At 49.3% G+C, this 19566-nt stretch overlaps 1 protein-coding gene and 1 long non-coding RNA gene across 16 annotated transcripts in view; one reads left to right on the forward strand and one right to left on the reverse strand.

Moving 5' to 3' along the window:
• CD44 (CD44 molecule (IN blood group)) overlaps positions 1-19566 on the reverse strand; it is a 91191-nt gene that overhangs the window by 53923 nt on the left and 17702 nt on the right. For all 15 annotated transcript variants that reach the window (XM_086677688.1, XM_086677690.1, XM_086677686.1 and 12 more), the window contains exon 2: positions 825-990. In XM_086677688.1, the coding sequence (XP_086533814.1) occupies positions 825-990 (166 nt within the window). The remainder of the gene's footprint in view (positions 1-824; positions 991-19566) is intronic.
• LOC147576552 (uncharacterized) lies at positions 31-1651 on the forward strand. Its single transcript, XR_015240904.1, has 2 exons — positions 31-249; positions 341-1651. It is a non-coding gene; the product is annotated as an uncharacterized LOC147576552 (long non-coding RNA).

Here is a 19566-nt window from a genome sequence, read left to right on the forward strand (position 1 = left end):
ATACATTGCAAAAACAGGGGGAAGCTGCCGGCTGGGTGGAGACTTCAGAGCGGTTGTTCGGCTTACCCAGAACTCTTCTAGTGAAAACAAACCAGACCAAACCACTTCACCGTGGTTGTCACCGCTGCTAGCTTTCAATGTGTACCACTCGCCACAGGGCCATTGGAAACTCAGAAGCAGAAGGCCACTGCCTGCTGTGACCGTCCTGCAGCAGAAGGGTCCATGGAGCGTGGTGATGTCCCACACAAGGTCTCTCCGGAGGCCTTCTGGGTCCCTCTGACCACTTCCCAATCACGTGTAATAATCTATCTTAATAATTGCCATGCTCTTTCGTTTACAGTCTCAAACCAGAGCAACACAGAAGAGAAACAAACAAATGGGAGACGGAGAGACACAGAGAGAGAAAAAGAGAGAGAGAGAAAGAGAGAGACAGAGAGAGGGAGTTGTTTGGAAAAGACTCTGCTTTGAGCCACGTCTGCAGAGCCAGGACTCCACCAGGCACGTATTTATTTTAAACACTGTTATTTGGTTTACGTTTTCTTGTGGTTCCGACAATGATATTGCACGCTTCTTCAAAGCCGGGAGAGCGCTGTGGAAGCACTTTAGGCAAGAGGATTCCAACCCTTGACCCTTAATGGCCTCCTCCGGGCAACCCCACTATGATTCACAAAGGTGTCTTTAGCCGGCTTTCAATTCCAGTTGTCCTACAGGTTCCAGGTTGAGTTGCCCAAATTAATGGGTGGGGCCGACCCTTCAGACAACCATCCTTCAGCCGTCAGGGAGGAGCCTCCGGGTTCTAAGCCCCGCCCCCTCTCGCCTCTCACCTGCAGGTCTCAAACCCGATGCTCAGGGCTGCCTCCATCTCGGTCATGGTGGGCAGGGTGCTGTTGAAAGCCTTGCAGAGGTCAGCAGCCTCCGTCTTCGAGATGCTGTAGCGACCGTTTTTCTCCACGTGGAACACACCCGCGTATCGGCAGGTTATATTCAAATCTGTGGATGAAACAGAAATGTTAGATACTTCTGCATACATTACTGCGAAGGGTAAGAAGTTTGTTTTAGGGTAGATTCGTTAAAAAGACTCATTTAAGGGGCGCCTGGGTGGCTCAGTCGGTTAAGCATCCGACTCTCGGTTTTGGCTCAGGTCACGATCTCATGGTTCGTGGCTTTGAACCCCACGTCGGGCTCTGCACTGAAGGTGTGGAGCCTGCTTGGGGTTCTCTCTCTCTCTCTCTCTCTCTCTCTCAAAATAAATAAACTTTAAAAAAAGACTCACTTAAAAAACCTCTACTGGCCAGAGTCTTCCACATTCACATGGCCTTCCGAAGCACCACACGTTCAACTCAATGCTGAGATCGGACACAGTAAAGCAGGGTCACTCTACTTTCTCTCCATCAATTGCTTTACAAGCAAGTTTTTAAAAAGCACAGGATTTATTTCTGATTATGAAAGTCATATAACTTGTAGAAAACCGACAAAATTCAGGGAAGTAAGGAAGGAAAAGCAAGGCCACCAACTATCGCCAACACTTTAAATATTTTGCTGTATCTTCTTTCAGTTTTCTGAGTGTGTGTGTGTGTGTGTGTGTATGTGTGCACTCATGCGGGTGTGTCTACTTATGTACTTACATAGTAAAAATGGTACTAAATACACAGTTTTTGATTTGATGGTCTTTTTTTCCACTTAATCTCATACTATGAGCATTTCCCCCCAATCATGTGGTATTTATTGTTCCCATAACTTAACAACCTCGATGGCTTCTGGTCGTACCCAGAATAAATGTCCTTATCATGGCTGATAAGACCTACACGAGCTGGCTCCTGTCTCCCTCTCTAACCTTTTGTAGCTCACTCTGCTCCAGCCATAAGGCTTGCCTTCAGTTCCTTTGGAACTGAGCCCTTTGCCACCTTAGAATACTTTTATCTGCCACCCCCTCTGTCTGGAATGTTCTGTTCTTAGATCATGGCATTTTTGGTTTGGCTTCACGTCACCCCCTCACTTCCCTCAACACTGTCATCCAGCCCACGGTGTCTCCCTCACTCACCCTGCTTTTGTGCCTCCACAGCAACTTGTTTATTTATTTTTGCATTTAATTATTATCCATCCACCCTTCCTGTGATGGAGGCTCCAAAAAAAGCAAGGCCTTTTCCCTGTTTATAGTGTTTCTCTAATTCTCACAACGGTGTGCCAGAGAGTAGATGTTCAACCAATATTTACTGAATGAATAAATGACTCATTAAACTTTCCTAAGAAACACACTTTCAACATGTTGACAGATAGAGCCAAGATCAGTTGCTGGCTCCCAAGAGTCAGTGGCATTCAAAATAGAGGCCCAATGGCTACCAGCTGCTTAAAGAATTATTTAACCCAAGAGCTTCTGTGCATTTGGCAGACGTGAACCTAAAATCTCAAGAAGGAGTTGAAAAATTACCTGATTCTACCCGATCCTGTGTAACTATCTCAGAAGGCTTCTATCCCCTTAGGAGAAAACTCATTATTTTTCTAGGACTGTTATTATCCCCGGTCTGCACTTCAGTAAACTCCAACGCGGAAAGGTTAAGTCATTGTAGCTGTCCTGGTGAAGCGTACTTCCTTGAGCCTCGAGGGCTGTCCTTTCCTGAGGAAGCTTACCTTCCTCTGGGCCTACTGCATGGTGGCCCCTGTGCCAGGCCAGGCACCACATCATTAGTCAGGGGCCGGGTGTGGCTTCAGACAACACTGACTTTAACTCAGATGCCATCTCTCACTTGGCCTGCTCCAGAGGTGGTCAGAAGATTCTGCGCGTTCATTCATGAGAAAGTTGAGGCTCAGAGACGTAAGTGGCCCCAGGAAGCAGGCATTTCTGTCTGGAGCCTGTAGCTGACTTCCTGAATCTCAGTTGCTTTGGTCTGCAGTTCTGAGCCAGTAGCCCGGGGTCGGGGTGTGGGGGTGGGGGGGAGGCCTGTTCCTGCAGAGTCCCCCCGCACCCCCAGCACCTTTGGGGTTCCGTGTTACATTATCTTCCGCAGACCCTGAGAGGTGAATTGTATGCATGTCTGTAGTGTTTATAGGCGAGGAAACCGAAGCTCAGGAAATGGAAACACCTTCCCAAAGTCGCCCAGCTATTACACGGTAGGGCTGGAGTCCCAGCTCAGGTCTGTGTCACCCAAACCCACCCTCCAAACTGCTTCGCTGTGTGCCCTGGGATTCCTTCGTGTCACTAGAGCAAATCTGCGCTCTAAGGGGGAGAGGCACGCCTAAACGACGACTACGTAAGGACTAAGATAGGATCAGTGTTACTGAGCTGGATGGACAGGAAGCGCTTTCTCCTTTCTGAGCAGGAAGCAGGTGCTAACCACTGGCGAACAGTGTCTGTAACCATAACATTTCTGTATGAGCTTTCCTGAGCCTGAAAATACTAAAAGAAGAAACAAGAAATGGAGCTTTGAAAAGACATCTGCCGATATCAATTGCTTCTCTCTCTCTCTCTCTCTCTCTCTCTCTCTCTCTCTCCGTATCATTAGCACGTAGGTGCTGCTTAATAGCATCAGAACTAAGTGGACTGGAGAAATGTGTTTTTGCGTGATTAATTCCTTCCTGGGTTGACTGGTGTCCTTCTGGAGCCACTCGCACAACACTTGGCTGATGAGGCAAGACAGAGGAGGGAAATGCACAAGGCCCTTTTGAAATATTGTTTGTTCTCACTGACATTTTCAGCTTTGGCCTTTGTCAGCCAACGTTCGCACCGGGGAAGCTGGGGTGACAGCCCTTCCGGCAGCCTACAAAAGTAAAACACAGCCTCCCAACCAACTCCTTGGAGGTGAGGCTCCTGGGGGAGGCTTCAGCAGACGGCAGGAGGGGCGACTGCCTGGCAGCACTTGGCCAGGTGGCCCGTGTCACTCCCGGGTTAAAAATAAACCACCAAGGACGGTGGTTTGGAGCTGAATGGCAGTTTCTGTTGTATTAAAATTAATTCTAGTTTGCCACCTGGCATCCAGAACATGCAAATGCAAAAGGAACTGAGACTTTTGAATAAAATGCCTTGAGTTCCGCATGCGGCTGCCGACCCGACCTTCCAGACAACACACGCATGCGCTGTGTGTGTCCGCACGGCGGAGCGCAGGGGGTGCGGGTGGTTTTGTGCGTCTGTCCTTCCAGCCAAGACAGGAAGAAACAGGTAAACTCAGCCTTCAGTGGTCCTCGACTGGGAGGCGTCCACGGGCCTGCCACACAGCAGGGATCAGCAAAGGGCTGCCGAGAGAAGAAATTCTGTGCAGACTGGAAGTTCCACGGCTTCCATTTACCTTAATCTAACAGACAAGGTCCAGCTGCTAATCCTGATGGATTTTAGCCACCTAGGGATTGCAGACACGGTGCCCGAAACTTCACTTCAAGCCAACTATCCCCGTGAGGGCTTATAGTTCTTCCCCTCTGGGTCCCTCTTGCCTTAAAGGGACTAAGCTGTCGGGGCTGTGTATCCTTTAATGATTGATGAAGACTTTCCAACAGGCTTCCTTAACACTTATGCAAACCCAAATTATGACTCCAAAGGATACTGATAATACCGACAGCAAGGACAGTAGCAAACATGCATTGTGCACTTAGATATATGCCAGACGCTCCTCTAAACACTTTACGAGCATGAACTCATTTTGTCCTTAAAACAGCCCTACAAGGGGCGCCTGGGTGGCTCCGTCTGTCGAGCGTCCGACTTCGGCTCAGGTCACGATCTCGTGGTTTGTGGGTTCGAGCCCCCGGGTCGGGCTCTGTGCTGACTGCTTGCTCGGAGCCTGGAGCCCGCTTCAGATTCTGTTGTCTCCCTCTCCCTCTGCCCCTCCCCTGCTCACACTCTCTCAATAATAAATGAATGTTAAAAAAGACTAAAAAAACAAACAAACAAAAAAACCCCCCAACCCTACGAGGTAGGTGATATTATTATCCCCACTTTCCAGATACAGAAGCTGAGGTACAGAGAAGGGAGGAAACATGGCCAGGTTCACAGAGCTAGTGATGATGCAGCTGGGATTCAAATCCAACTAGTCTGGTACCGCACACCTATGGACTTAATCACCAGGCTCCTACTCCCTACCCTGATTTAGGTAACTTGTTATGACCTCCCAACTATGACTCCCAGCGCATAGCTGAGAATATTTCCAAGGTTTAAGTGAAGTTAAGAGCAAGGCTGAGGTGTGAGTAGCCATGGACCACAGGTCACCCGATGGGGCTCCAGCATCGGCGGCAGTGGCATTTAACCCACACCAGAAACACGAACTCCTGCAGAGAAGCAGCCCTTCCCAGATGTGTGTGCATCTCTCCCGAAAAACAGAGACTTCTGTGATTAGGGATCTGTTGTGACTCAAAAGGCTAACGCTGAGTGGCCAATTTTATCTCTCAAACGTTTCCAACTGAAAATAAGTCAAGAATGTTTTCCGTTGAGGCCTCTGGTCTCCAATAAATTTCCTGTGTCACGTAATAAGTAAACTGTCCCAAGTCCCTCCCTCTGAGAGACCCAACGGGCAACGGTTACTGTTCAAGGCCACTTCCAGATTCAGGGAGGAGTCTCTCTGGAGGGAGAAATGCCACCCGGGCCGTCAGAACCCTCGTTACTATAGGAGGGTCAGAGAGGTCATGGACTCATGGAGAGGGATCTCGTTGCCACAGGGGAAGAGGTAGGAGTGCCCTTCTTGTCTAACGTACTCCCTGGCACCAGACTCACATGCGGGTTGGTAGTTCAGCTTATTGAGGACCCTCCCACAGCTGGGTTCAAATCCTGACATGGTCACTCATTCCAGGTTATAAGGCTAGGTAGTTCCTTCTCCTCTCTGACATTCAGTCTTCTCCTCGATGGGTTGAAGATCCCAACCCTTCAGGGTTTGATACGGTGTTTGGACTTCATTAGAATCAATGGTATGGCATGCCTATTAAGGGCTTATCTACTTCAGCCAATTTAATTCTCGCAAAAATGCTACGAAGGAGGCACTATTGCTAACCCCGTTTTAGAGACAAGGAAACTGAGGCACAAATTTAGTTAGGTTCAATAACTTGCCTCAGTCATCCAGGTGAGAAAGGCAGGGATCCGACCTCTGTGCTATACTGCCAATGAGGCAGGGTTCTGGGATACATCCATTCTTGGCATAAATCCTAGCTGACCCCTAACACTATTAATCTTACCTATATTTTCCACTAAGCCACAGATCAAGGAAAATAGGTCTGTCTAGTAAAATCGGCCCAACACATGTCAAAACCTTGCCAAATGAAACGGCAAGGCTGGAGACGAATAGCTTCTTGGTTTGCCCCAGTCTCTCCCCAAGTGGTAGAAACATCACCCCATCTGCTGAGTTGAGCATTGTGTAATGTTTCCCTAGCTTGCTGTCCTCCACACGTCCACTTCCTGAGGGGCGAATTGGGGTGGTCACACAGCTGACCAGCGATAGAGCTGAGTGACAAGAGGTTTTCCATCCAGATCCACCAGCTGGTCTTTGGGGGCAGAGGGGAGTGTCTATAAACCTGCAAAATCATGTGCAAGCCTATGTGTGTATATGTATCTGTGTGTGCAAGTATGTGCATGTGTGTGTGTGTGTGTGTGTGTGTGTGTGTGTGTGTATGGAGGGTTTTGGGTGGGACAGCATCCCTAGGTTCCATTAGTTTCTCAGAGAAGTCTATATGACATCAACAGGTAAAGAATAACAAGAAACTATTATCTTCAGGGTCTCTTCAGTAATGAGAGATTCCAAGATGCTGGAATTTTGGAACTTCTTTATGACAGTAGGGACTGTATCTCTCCCTCATCACTGTGTCCCCAGTACCCAGCACAACACTGCACAGAGTAGGCACATGTTGAACAAATGAATGAATGAATGAATGAATGAGTGGATACTCTGTCCTACCCTCAACACCACTCAGGACAAGGAGACTTGTGAGGTGCAAAAACGAATAGCTCTCAAGTCCATCCCCCACATGACATCTCAAGACTCACCAGCTGGGCCCTGTTGAGAATTCCCTGTCGGACACTTAAAATGTCTTTAACCCGAAGCATCTGCTTCTGAGAACCTTTGCTGTTTTCCCCAGAAGCAAATGTTTCAAGGGACCAACTTTCAGTTTTGGAGCTGGCTTTGTCTAAGTTTTGTCTACAATGGGCATCCTTGTCATAGGGCCAGTTCTGAGGTCAGGTCTCCCGAGGGAGGGTGACGGCCCTTCTGTGTCCCAGGTGAAGGCGACACACAGTCATCCTGTGCCCAGAGACGCTTGGTTCTACAAACCAAAGGCAGAATAGGATTTTTTTTCTACTGATTTGGTCCCAGAGTTGGCTATGTGTCTGGGGAAGTTGCTTTCTCTTGAAGTCGGGAATAGGGCCAGTTGCTGGGACCCGATGCCTTGTGCAGTTCCCACGGCCATGCAGAGAACTGCCAGCAGCGGGCCGGCGTGCGAGGTTTTCAGCATTTACACCTCAGAATTCATGTAATTCTCGCCACAATCCTATGTGGTTGGCACCATCATTATCCCCGTTTTAGGCAGGAGGTAACTGATTCATAGAGAAGACGCAGGTAACCGGAGCTCATAAGCAGGGGCTTGGTTTCAGACTGGGCGGTCCAGTTGATTACACTGAGGTGTGACTGGCACCCTGTGCAGGGGCCAATGCTCTGACTACGGGAAGCCACCTGTCTTCTGTGTGGTTTTTAAAGTGCGGAGAGATGAGCCCTAAAAGAGAGCTCTGGAAAGAGGAATTTGAGCTTATGGAATATTATTATAAGATCAGAGGTCCCTTGATTCAGGGCCCTTGGCTCAAGAACCCGATAAAGCTTCCGGGGAAGCCCTCCCTAATGGAATGTCCACGCTCTCCCTGGGGAGAAGATTCGGAGGTCTCCATGTTCACTGGATTTCCCCAACAGTGGGCCGCTCACCTCTTTCTGATTCTACCCGTGCCTGCCCCATGAAACCCCTGGGAGCTGAGAATCCAACCCGAGCCATAGCCTCAGGCTTCCCTTGCCTTTTACAGCCTCTGGTCCACCAGGCGGGGCAAATGAAGAGAGGATCTTGGGACTCAGGGTTGGCCCAGGGCTGGGACACCAGACCACAGGCTGTCCTGGTAACATTTTGAGGATGTCTTCTGCCCAGCCCAGAAATCTCAACCGACCAAACGAAAATGCCAGGCCAATCAAGCAGGAGCATGGCCCTGCAGGCCGATGGCGGCCACTTCCACGGAGCTCCTGGGAGTAAGTGGCATGCAAGCCTCCGGGCAGTGGCAGCTGCATTTTCAGAGTGTTTATCGTGAAAGAGCCAGGATTCTGTTTCTGTCCTCTGATTGGCTGAGCTCGTGTCTAAAAAAAAAGATGACACAACTCACAAACCCAACAGAACTGACTCTGATAGAAGCAGGGCTAGAAAAGGCCAATTTTTTTGGAAAGCATTATGGCTCATTGGATCATCTATGTCTAAAGCCAGGTGGGGCAACAGACAGCTTCTAACCAAATTCTCTTGAGACACAAGAGCGAACAAAATCCAGAATGGCTGAGCAGGGTCTCCCAGCCAGCTTTGAGAAAAGCAGGTCCCCGGGGTCCATAGCTGCTAGATTCCTGACTCCTAGTCCAGTGCTCTTACTCCTGAATTGGTTTTATAAGAGGCCTGAGCAAGCTGTTCCCAATGAAGCCACAACCCACTGTCTTAATGGGACACGAAGAAACCATTCTGTTCTTCATTTCTTTGACGGTTTGATGTCTTCAAAGCCCACGAGTTTCCATCCAGGACTCTCGTAGCTGTGAGAGCCCCTGCTGCCACTCAGGCCCGCCAGGCCAGAAAGCTGGCAGGCTTCCTGTTGCCCCCACGTCACTCTCCCCCATCCCCTGACGCCCATGTGATGGGCGCCTGGTGAAAGGATCTATTGTTCAGGATCCATTTCTGAATGAGGCCAAAATCACACTCAGTGGCCGAATTGCCTTTGGCCGCCCAGGGCAGACCATGAGTCTTGGGTGACTCAGTCTCTCCCGGAATTGCCCCGGAGGTGGGTGAGGGTTTAATGAGCAGAGAAAATAGTCATACACCATCATACCCAGAGAATTTCCTCCAGAATGTGTCCTGGGTTGCTTTCAACTGAGCTGTGCACCTCTTGGCACTCAGAAAGGAAACGCACCCCAACTTCTTGGCGCCTGGCTGTACCCCCTGACCTTTCAGCCTCTTGTCCATGGAACATCGAGCCCATCATGGCAGCCAACACTGAACTGACGGGGGCCCATTACATCCGCTCTGTCCAAGGAGAGTCCAAAAGGATCTCTCAGCCACCACCCTGACTGACCCAATGGAGCTCTTGGGTTGTTGCCCCAGTCTGAAGAAAGACCCCACCCCTGCCTCCTCGTGGGGTGATGGGAACAGGGGAAGCGGCGGGGGGGGGGGGGGTGGAGGAAGCCTGTTTAGGTTCCCACCCAACCCTGGATCCAACAGAGTCTTTCCAGCAAAGGACAGTGTGTGCCCCAGAACCGTCATCTCACTATACATCTCTGGAAGGTCAAGTGGTTTTTGGTGAACGAGTCTCCGGGAAGAGAGAAAGAAAGAAACCACAATGTGTACACCTGTGCGTTGCCATGGCGATCAGGAAACACTCAGGTCTGGCCTTGAAACCTGTGTTTTCTTCTTTTTTGATCGTATCGGTTGAGCAGATTTGACTAGCACAAACCCAGGATGTGGTAAATGAAATGAAAAAGCATCTCAGGGGCCCACATGGGGCTTTTCCTGTTGCCAGTAGGAAAAAAAGGGGGGTCCCGCTTTGGTAACTAGATCGGTTTTTCCTGGTGCAGTGACAATTCCGGCGACATCACCTCATTCTTGTACAGCTTTTGCTCAGGTCTGTCGCCTGTACTTTGAAGAACAGGCTGACCTTATTTAGTCTGAGGGAAGTACTCCAACGAACGCCGAGACAGACGGAGGCTGTCGCTCACAGGCGGCAGCTGCTTTTCAGGGTGGTTCGTCGGTCACTGACACGCTGGAGGGGCCCCCATCTGGGAGAAGGAACTGGTTCTAGCCTCAGTCCTGTTAATTATAAGCCGCGTGACCTTGAGCAATTCACTCTAGCCCCCAGCTTCACACCTTGCCTTCTTACCTCCCAGGACGAAATAAACAGTTAGGGAATACTTGGCGCTTGTGGGAGGAGAGGGGGAGGAGTGATACGCACACCTGGGAGAGTATTCAACTCTCAGATAGCTTCTCAAAAATCCGATATTAATTAAGACCACATTTGGGCTGCAAGCCCGGCAGAGCAGACAGATCAAAGCGTAAGCAAGCCTCCGTAATCTGGCCACGTGGGTGGTTTCCTTCTCCCGTTACGAAGCATTTCCACATCCCAAAGCAGCCCTGCGAGGCCCAGCGGGTAGATACCGTGGACCCATTTTACAGATGAAGAAACCAAAGAGCAAGAGATCCAGAGACTCAAAGTTCTACAGAGTTTGAATAAAACCCAGACTTCAGCTCAGGTTTCCAAGGTCTCCTCGTTCCCCCTCCGTTATCTGTGGAGCTGTCCTTTGCATCTTGGGTTGTCATCCAGCAAAGGGGAAAGGTGAGTGCTTGGGGAGTAGAGTGATGGTTTTCAGACCGCCCCCTACCACGCTGTTTGAGGCAGAATCACAATATTTAGGACGGGTGACGGCAGAGGTGTCCCAGTGGGAGCTGGAGTGAAGAGAGGAGGGGCAGACCCTAGGCCCTCGTTCTTGCCCAGCCCCCACCCCACCCCACCCCACCAATGGCCCTGACACCCCACACCGTGCTTTCTAGGAGGCTCAGTGGAACACTCTGGAAACCAGCGCAGTACAGGCCAGTCATGGCAATGATAACCACTTAGCAGGGCCTGCAACGTGCCAGGGGCTCCAAAGCATTTGGAGCCTTAAGACGGTTAGTCGCTCCTCGTGATAGCTATGGAAACAGAGTCGGGGCGTTAAGTACTTAGCACAGGGCTCACAGCTCACAGGCTGCAGCCCAAGCGAAATGCAAATGTGTAAAAATGCTTTACAAGGGATACAGGCTTAGCGTGATTATTTTTGTATTTCCTCCGTCCGTCTCAAGAACAAAATTACCTTGCAATTTAAAATTCTCCATGAAGACTGTCCCTAGTGCTCCCCTATGGTGAGAAGGCAACAAAGTCTGAATTTGTAATCCTATTCTAGAGGGGCAGGGCTGGGTAACAGTGCACTTGGCAAGATTTATAGTCAGACGCTGAGGTGAGACGGTTGTCCTTCAAGATGGAAGCATCTAGATGGAGGGGAACAAGGCCGCCGCTAGGCCCACGGGGTCCAACATTACCACACAAGGCCACTGTACCTTCAACCTTGATTTTACTTCCTCTGGCCTATCTCTTTTAGCATCTTCTCCAGTGATAAAGGAAAGGCTCTGGAGTTTATAGAGCTGCTACTCTGAGTCAGACACTAGTCCAGGGGCCGTAAGAGATTGTACACACGTGATCCCCCGGAGCGCCTTTGAGAGTTAAAGTTATCACCCCCAGTTTGCAGATGAAATAGTGAGGTTCAGAGCACAAATGACCCAACATCCCACCGTGGAAGTGGCAGGGCAAGAGTCAAGCCCGGGGAATGACACCTGGTCTCCGACGTGAGTCAGTCAAGGCCGTTCATCAAAGCCACACCTCTCTTCTTGGGGCACAAAGATTGCCACACCAGGGGCTTGAAATGCAAGTGCACTTTGGGGTGTGACTGGGACACTCAAGATCCTACAGCTCCCACTGCAGAGCCTCTGGCTCGCCGACCCGGTAATAGTAACACTAATTTAGCACCTACCGTGTGCTGGGATCTGTGCTAGAAGCTTCACACTGATTGTCCCATTTAACCCCCGCAATAAATATACGCGACGCATGCTATTATTAGCCTCAAACCATATTGCAGATGAGACCGCTGAGGTTCAGAGGGGTTAAGAAACCTGTCCGCGGCCGTATGGGCAGAGGACCAGGTAGCCGGGTCCCTTCTCTCTTAGCGGCCTCACAAATGCCTCTCTCGCTGCTTAACTTCAGGAAGTTCCAGGCGAGTTTCAGGATAATACCTCTTGCCAGGGGGTTTGAGCGCCACTGGGTTAATATTTGCTAGCGCCATGCAAATAGAGCTGGTGGATGAGGGCTACTGGCTCCTCCAAGAGGGTTACCAACGGACCAAATGGGACGGGGGAAATTCCACAGAAAAATCGGTCCCGCCCTGGGACTTAGGAAGCCTGTGCCCTAGACAGAGCTGACCATCTCCAGGCCACAGGCAGAGGACAAGCTTGATGGACAGATTGGATTCCTTCCCATGACGGAGGGCGTCTGGTCCAGATACCCCTTAGACTGATATGCTTTAACCTCCTTGCCCCACAGCACCCCCACGGCACCACTGCAATCCATAGGAGGGACGATGCCAATCATATTCCGATGGGCACCAGGCGCCTTGCAGTCTCCAGTGGCCTCTTTCCCTGTCACTCGAAAAATCTTACCCGAATGCGACTGAGTGAGCATGCAAGTTTTTCCAGGAATAGCCAGGCGTTTGCTGCAATTTATGAGAAAGGAAAGGTATCTGTAGGCCATGGCACTGGGTTGCCAATAGCCCTGTTCTTATAATTCACTTACAACCAATCCTGACTGACGGTGGACTGAGACAGAACAAGAATCATGTGTCTCGATCACCCTCATTCTTCAAGCACATCAGCAGGGAAGAGATGTAGCCAGAAAAGTATTTATCTGCAAACACAAGTCTTGCGAGCGGCTAAGGACAGTTATAATTTCCACCGGTTTCAAATTCGGAGGCCTCAGAAATCATCGGTTCACATTTTCATAACTCAAACTCTCTCTTTTCTCATTCTCTCTGTCTCTGTCTCTCAGGTGCTGAAGAGAAGAGGGACGTGTAGGTGGCTGTGTGCATGTGCGTGCACACAAGAGGGAGACTCTCCTTCCCAGTCCAAGAAGCCTACTACTATTTATTCTTCAGATGGTTTTAAGAGTAACTCAAATGTTCCAAAGCAGAAGCCCTATGACAGGAGAGGCTGGACTGTGGGCATATTTTTTTAAAACCTGGGCCAAAAGATTTCCAGGATCGGTACCGTTGTGATTGCCCTGTGAGTTAATGGCTTGTAATTCACATCCCTTCCTGGGCTTTCAATCTGTGAAATCTCATCTGGGATAACAGATGCCAGCCTTGAATGCCAGGCTCCAGAGAACTTATTTCTGACAAGCTTTTAAATCTGACTCAAGCCAGGGGGTTTAGACCAAAATCTTTACCATTTCATGTTCAGCTGTGATGGGCCAAACACAACTTCCTGCTTTTAAGGAACATGGCCCATGCACGGATCCAGGAGGCTTGAAAGTGGAGGAAGTAACAAATGACCCTTCTGGGAAGTTGCCAAAGGTAATAAGACTTGATTTTCCTGAAAATAAATGGCGATCGGACACGGCAGGAGACCAGACCTGGTGAAGGCCTGAGTTCCTTTCACGGTGGACATTTGAGAAGTGCTCTAAAAACATCAGGGTGAGGACAACTGAGCCTCTTCCTATGAAATCCTGGCCTCCCACATCACCATTAGTATCCCCAGGCCACGGTGCAAGGTGTCCTTTCAAAACACCTTCTAGAAGAGACAAGCGTTATGTACCAGATAGGACGCCTGGGAGCTAGGGAGACATAAAAGGTTCCTCCTATTAAAGAGCTTACCTTCTAGAGTGGGGAGGCAGACACTATACAGGTAAATGATTAATATAGCCACAAGGCAATTTCAGGTACAAAGAGAGGTTCATAGGCAACGAAAAGGGGTTCTATGATAGAGAGTGACGGGGGCTGCTTTGTCAGGAAGTCTGTGCCATCTGATGCTTTTCTGTAAACTTATGGACATATTTTACTCATTTGTTATGGGGCTTTCGGTGTGACCAGATACCCAGCAAAAGGAAATTGTCCCCCCTCCTCACCCAGATGAAATTCGTCTTTGGAATTTGTCTTCGCCTCCAGGATCCCCAGGATTTGGGCTTAGTCAGGTAGACAAGGGAACCTTGGAAGGCAAAGACGTTGGCAACCGAATGGTCTGGTTTCTGGGATAAGAGCTCTGTTGGGGTACAGAGCTGCTGGAAGTGGACTGCACCTGTCCCTCCCGGGGCCTGGCCTCAACTTCATGGAGGCAAATCAAACGAAATGATGGTGCGGCCCGTCCCGGTGCAGCTGTGAGACGCCTACCCACAAGCCGTCTGATGCTGCTGAGACCTCCTGGCCGGCCAGCATCTTGGGCATCCCTCCCTGTACAGTTCCTGGGAACCTGTGCTGGGGCACCTTACCCCGCGGTCCTGTAGGATGGCATGGTGGCCATGCTCAAAGCCTTTCACCTCAGAAAGGCCTGGCTCCAAGAGCCAGCGTGGGCTCTTGAGGAATGTTAGGCCCGCCATGTTTTCTTAACCTGTAAACCTCCGTTTCTTCGCTAGTAGAGTGAAGGCAATGCCTACCTCATGGGGGGGCTTTTAAAGATTAAATGGGGCGCCTGGGTGGCGCAGTCGGTTGGGCGTCCGACTTCAGCCAGGTCACGATCTCGCGGTCCGGGAGTTCGAGCCCCGCGTCAGGCTCTGGGCTGATGGCTCAGAGCCTGGAGCCTGTTTCCGATTCTGTGTCTCCCTCTCTCTCTGCCCCTCCCCCGTTCATGCTCTGTCTCTCTCTGTCCCAAAAATAAATAAACGTTGAAAAAAAAAAAAAAAAAATTTTAAAGATTAAATGAAGAAAAGTCTCTGAGACACTTAGCAAAGAAGCTGGCGCCGAGCCAAGTACCCGGTACTTGGTCAACGTGAGCCAGTCATCGCAAAGATTAAAGTGTATTTAAGACAGCGCAAATATGAAGGGCCGTGTACTCTGACTGAATTCTTGATTAACTGGCCAGCCGCCCACCGTGTCCTTGGTAACAGCCACTCAGGCCCTCCACTTAATCAGGAGCCAGAAGCCTAATTATCCAGAGATGTAGCTCTTACTCTACATAATTGCGTGCTGTCTGATAGATCGTCTATTTGTAAAACATCATCCGAGGAAGAAGCCTGCCTCGAGTGATACAAAGTGGGTTCCATTGGGATGACACCTGTTCATCTTCATATCCCCAGTGTCTGACATATAGTATGGTGTCCAATAAACGTTTCTTTGGTTTAAGGGGAGAAGCATTAGTCCAAGAGTCCTGTGACCTGGGGCCTAGAGCCAGGCTTCTTCCCGACAAGCTGTCAGTCTCCTTGGAGAAGTCACTTTATCTCCCTGGGCTTCAGTTTCTGCATCAGACCAGGGAGAAGCTGGGCTTGGTGGCCTCTAGATCCCCAGCTGACCCAAACCCCTGTCTCGAGGAGGAGAAGTCTACGCTTCTTTCTAACTTGCTCCCCCAAGCACCTCCCAGGAACATCAGCGGCTCCCTCTTGCCTGCACGACCGTGGCATCGTGCTCTGGAATCCAGGCAGCGGTGGTGTGACAAATACGGCAGGCAGGGTGCACGGCCAGCAGAAAGAGACAATAGACACAACAAGAGAGTGTTGCCGGCATCCCGCTCTCAGATTACGCCAAATAAACGCCTTCCAGCACACAGAGATTAGAACCTGACCCATCGAAGCTGGAGGGAAAGAATGGTTTCAATTAAGGGAAACACGGCAGAATTACTGATTTCCTTAGAGACGCTCCTCCTAAATTACTACAAACAGCCCCAGTGCTCCCTACAGTGAATTTCAGCATCACGGGCCAAGTCAAACCATTCTTCAGTTGTGAGACAATCCTCAAGTAAGACACTGCTCTCGGCCGCTTCCACCTGCACTAGTAGGAAGTGAGACGCCCAGCCCGCAACCGACTCCCCCATCTTCTGTGGTCTTGGAGGTCCCCCTGCCCCTACCAAGAGGGAAGGGAGAGCAGTTCCCACCACCTCCTTTCCCGAAGATAACTCCCGGCAATTCTAAACTGTTTCCAGGCCCTTCATTTGCAAGGAGCCAGAAAAATCCAGACTCTCAGGAAAAGGAGATGCTTTGAATTTTCAAGACCTCTGCTTCTGGGGATGGAAGAACAGGATTAACGCCCTATAAAGCTGAATGGAAGCTCGCGGTGTGATGTTAAAAGGGAGAGGGGAGCCCCGAATTGAATTCCAGCCCCACCACATGAGAGCTGAGCCATCTTTTGGCAAGTTCCTTCACTTTTATGAGCCTCAGTTTCTCAGCCTGTAAAATGGCTGTGATGAAATTCAATCATTTATTCGGTGGATACCGGCTGTGTATGTACCTCAAAGAGGAGTTTATGGGAGTTAGATCATAAATATACATGAGGCGGCAGCATTGGGTTTGTTTCCTAATAGGTGCTTAGTAAATATCAAGCTTTTTCCTTCTCCCACAGGGAGATAAATCTTGAACGACTGGCCTTAGCTCTCCCTGGTACCACGGGCATCCCCAGGTTCTCATTTCTGATGTCTTTACACCATGAAAAACCATTTGTGCTCCGACAGTCTTCTGTTTCAGCCTGGACAACAGTCCACAGCCACCCTCTCGTGAAATTAAAAGCAAAAATTAGAATCCAACAAAAGTGCCAACACTCCCGTTAAAAGGTGCAAAATCCTTAGTCACTTCTGACGTGTGGCTGGGAGTGGCCAGATTTTCCCTTCTTTGGAACCTAGCAGAATTAAGCAGGTAAAGGCAATTAGTGGTCTTTTTGGAGATGAGAGAATTGAACCCCCCCCAGTGACTGATGGCTGGGCCCTTTATGCACTCAGAAGCTGGCCCCTCATCCACGACCAGGAAATTCCAAGCTTGGGCTTCTGGGAGGGAAGTGGGCTCTGGGAAACTCCAAAATTTCCAGAAAGAGTAGGAAGCTACCGCATTAAACTGTCCCTCAGGGCCCTTCCATACCGTGAGGCTGGAGAACAGAGCTGTAAAGAAACACTTCTACCTGAGAGGGTGGAAAATACCATCTCCTCCGCCGGCCCCACCACCAACTCCCAGGACCAAAGGCAGGAAGAGGCTGGTCCTGCTGAGACAAGCAGCCCAGGAGACCGACCGTCATTTGGCAAGACAAGACAGGACCTGCGGTGCATTTCCCCATTCGCTTTCACCAGCCACCACGCTGGCCAAGGTTCCCGGAACATCCCAGGCTTCTCTATCTGGTTGGCAGCAATCGTTCCAGTAAGCACATGCTGGTGTCAGCACTCTGGGGCGCCCTCCTCACCAAATTCAATCTTAGTCCATTGGCTAATGTTTTGCCCAGAAATGGAATGAAAGGCAGTGGGAAGCATTTCTCAGGTGCAGCAGAAATGAAGTCAGAGCTGAATGGGGGAGAGGTCCTGGGTCTAATAATCACAATGATCACAATGATTACTGATGAATGCTTCCTCCACGCCAGTCATTCTGTCAAGGGCTTCATGCAAATGATCTCATTCGTCCTTAACACCACCGGACAAGTAGGTATTATTACTCTAATTTAGGGATGAGAAACCTGAGGCTTAGGGACGTTATGTAAATTGCTTAAGGCCACATAATTGATGAATGGTAGGATTCCAACCGAGGCCTAACTCTAGCACCCACACTGCCTTCTGAGTTTCCGGACACCAGACTCAAATTCCCCTTGTACGTCCCTGACAGCCTGCGCTTGCCCTGGGCACTGAACCGTATCAAAGCCAGCCCTTTAGAAGCAGGTAGCAAACCTGGCTTTAAGAGACACCGTTCCCTACTGGCTTATTGGAAGAGAGGCCGGTTTCTGAAAGCCTTCCAGAGGGTATGGGAAGCTCCTTTGGAGAAGAAACCCAATTAATTCTCCAGTTTCTAACAAAGCAAACAATGCAGAAGTGATTGTTGACTTTTGCCTTCCAAACCACATAAAGAACAGGAAGCCCAAAGAGATAATAGGGTACATTTCCTGTTTCCTGAGAAACAGTCCTAAAGGAACACTGGGGCTTATATGGGGACACTTGTTTGAAAGAAGAGAGAGCTGCCCCAAATATGTCCCAGAGGGAGCCATGGGAGGTCCCTCCTTGTGTCCCTAGCAAGAAGAGTGTAGAGGACCCAGGGCATGCTTCCCCCAAACCTTGCCTCATTTTTCCTCTACCGAAACAGAAAATGTTTCCTCCTTGTCTTTCACATCCGTCTTGAGTGGTCAGACATTGCACCTCTTCAGCTTCCCTTTGGTGCCCTTGCAGAAAGTCATGGGAGACGCTGTTTCTTAGATGATGCCAACTAATAAGGAGGGGAGGTGGGAATTGGGTGGTGTGCACCATGAAGAAGGACAGAATGAGAAATGTGGCTTGCTTGCTGACCCTCCTTTGCTTTTAAGCGCTTGTCTCTTATTCTGATAGAAAGATGATTCAATAGATGATAGATAGATAGATAGATAGATAGATAGATAGATAGATAGATAGATAAAGTGACAGATACATAAATGGATAGATAGACACACAGATAGGTAGGTAGGTAAATATGTAGATAGATACATAGATAGATACAAAGATAATAGGTAGGTATATAGATGATAGATAGATAGACAGACAGACACAGACAGACAGACAGATAAAGTGCTGTTGGTTGAATTTAGAGACCACAGCCTGAATCCACGATGGTAAACTACGATCCCACAGAACCACCCCAACACTGAAGTGGACACAGGCCTTCAGGAAAGAGAATTCCAGTCTCAGCTTCATTCATTCAACAGGGTTTCATTCAGCGCCTGTGTGCTGAGCCCTTGGACCCGGGCATTGAGTAAGGTAGGCCAGGTCACTGTCCCAGGGGAGGTGATGGCTCATAGAAGACAGATATTAAACACGTCAACAGCACAGCATGAAAAATGTTATAACAGAAGTACAAGGTGCTGAGTAATTAGTCCAATGGGAAGCCTTTCTTCCCCAAGGCCTTTGCTGTCCCCAAGGGATGTCTCTCTAAGGAAATGCCGTTTCAGCTGAGAACTGAAGGTAGGTTGGGAACTAGCCAGCCAGTCAGATGCTCGGCAAGCTTCACGGTCAGAAACTTCACCCTCGGAATAAACCACAAATCATTCTGGTTTAATAGAATCCGTTTCCTCCAACTCTTTCGTCATTAGATACCCAAAACAAGCAGACCCCTCCTCGAGGTCTGCATTAAACATCTCTTGGGCTTCTCTTTCCTGGATGCAGTCATCATAAATCCTTTAATGATATTTAGGTGAAAACAGACAAACAAACAAACAAAACAAAATCCCAAAGTTTCTCCCCACATACCACTTACTAGATTCATGAGCTAGCTGCATAGAGGCAGGGTACTGTCCCAGAAAACCCTCCCGTTCATCTTTGGGCTTATTAAAATGTTAAGATGTTAGACCCTTGAACTTCAGACTCAAAGAAATTATCAGGAAGGTGCTTTCCTGCTTATGAAAGAGCGATTATTAATATAAAATTAAAAAGTCAATTCCGGATTCCTCGAAAGGAAGTCAGTCAGGTCCACTGGAAGCCAACACAGTGCGGTGACACGGACATCATCTTCGGGACTGGAAAACTAGGGTTCAAATCCCAAAGCTGCATTAATTAACCGTATGACCTTAAGAAAGTCATTACACTTGTCGTCTATCCAGGAGGGTAATAATGCTAACCATGAAGTTAATGTAAGGGCTGGATTATATAATGGAGCTGAAGACCCTT

Source organism: Puma concolor, chromosome D1, assembly GCF_028749965.1.
Source record: "Puma concolor isolate L17-30 chromosome D1, mPumCon1.1.hap2, whole genome shotgun sequence".
Taxonomy (NCBI): domain Eukaryota; kingdom Metazoa; phylum Chordata; class Mammalia; order Carnivora; family Felidae; genus Puma; species Puma concolor.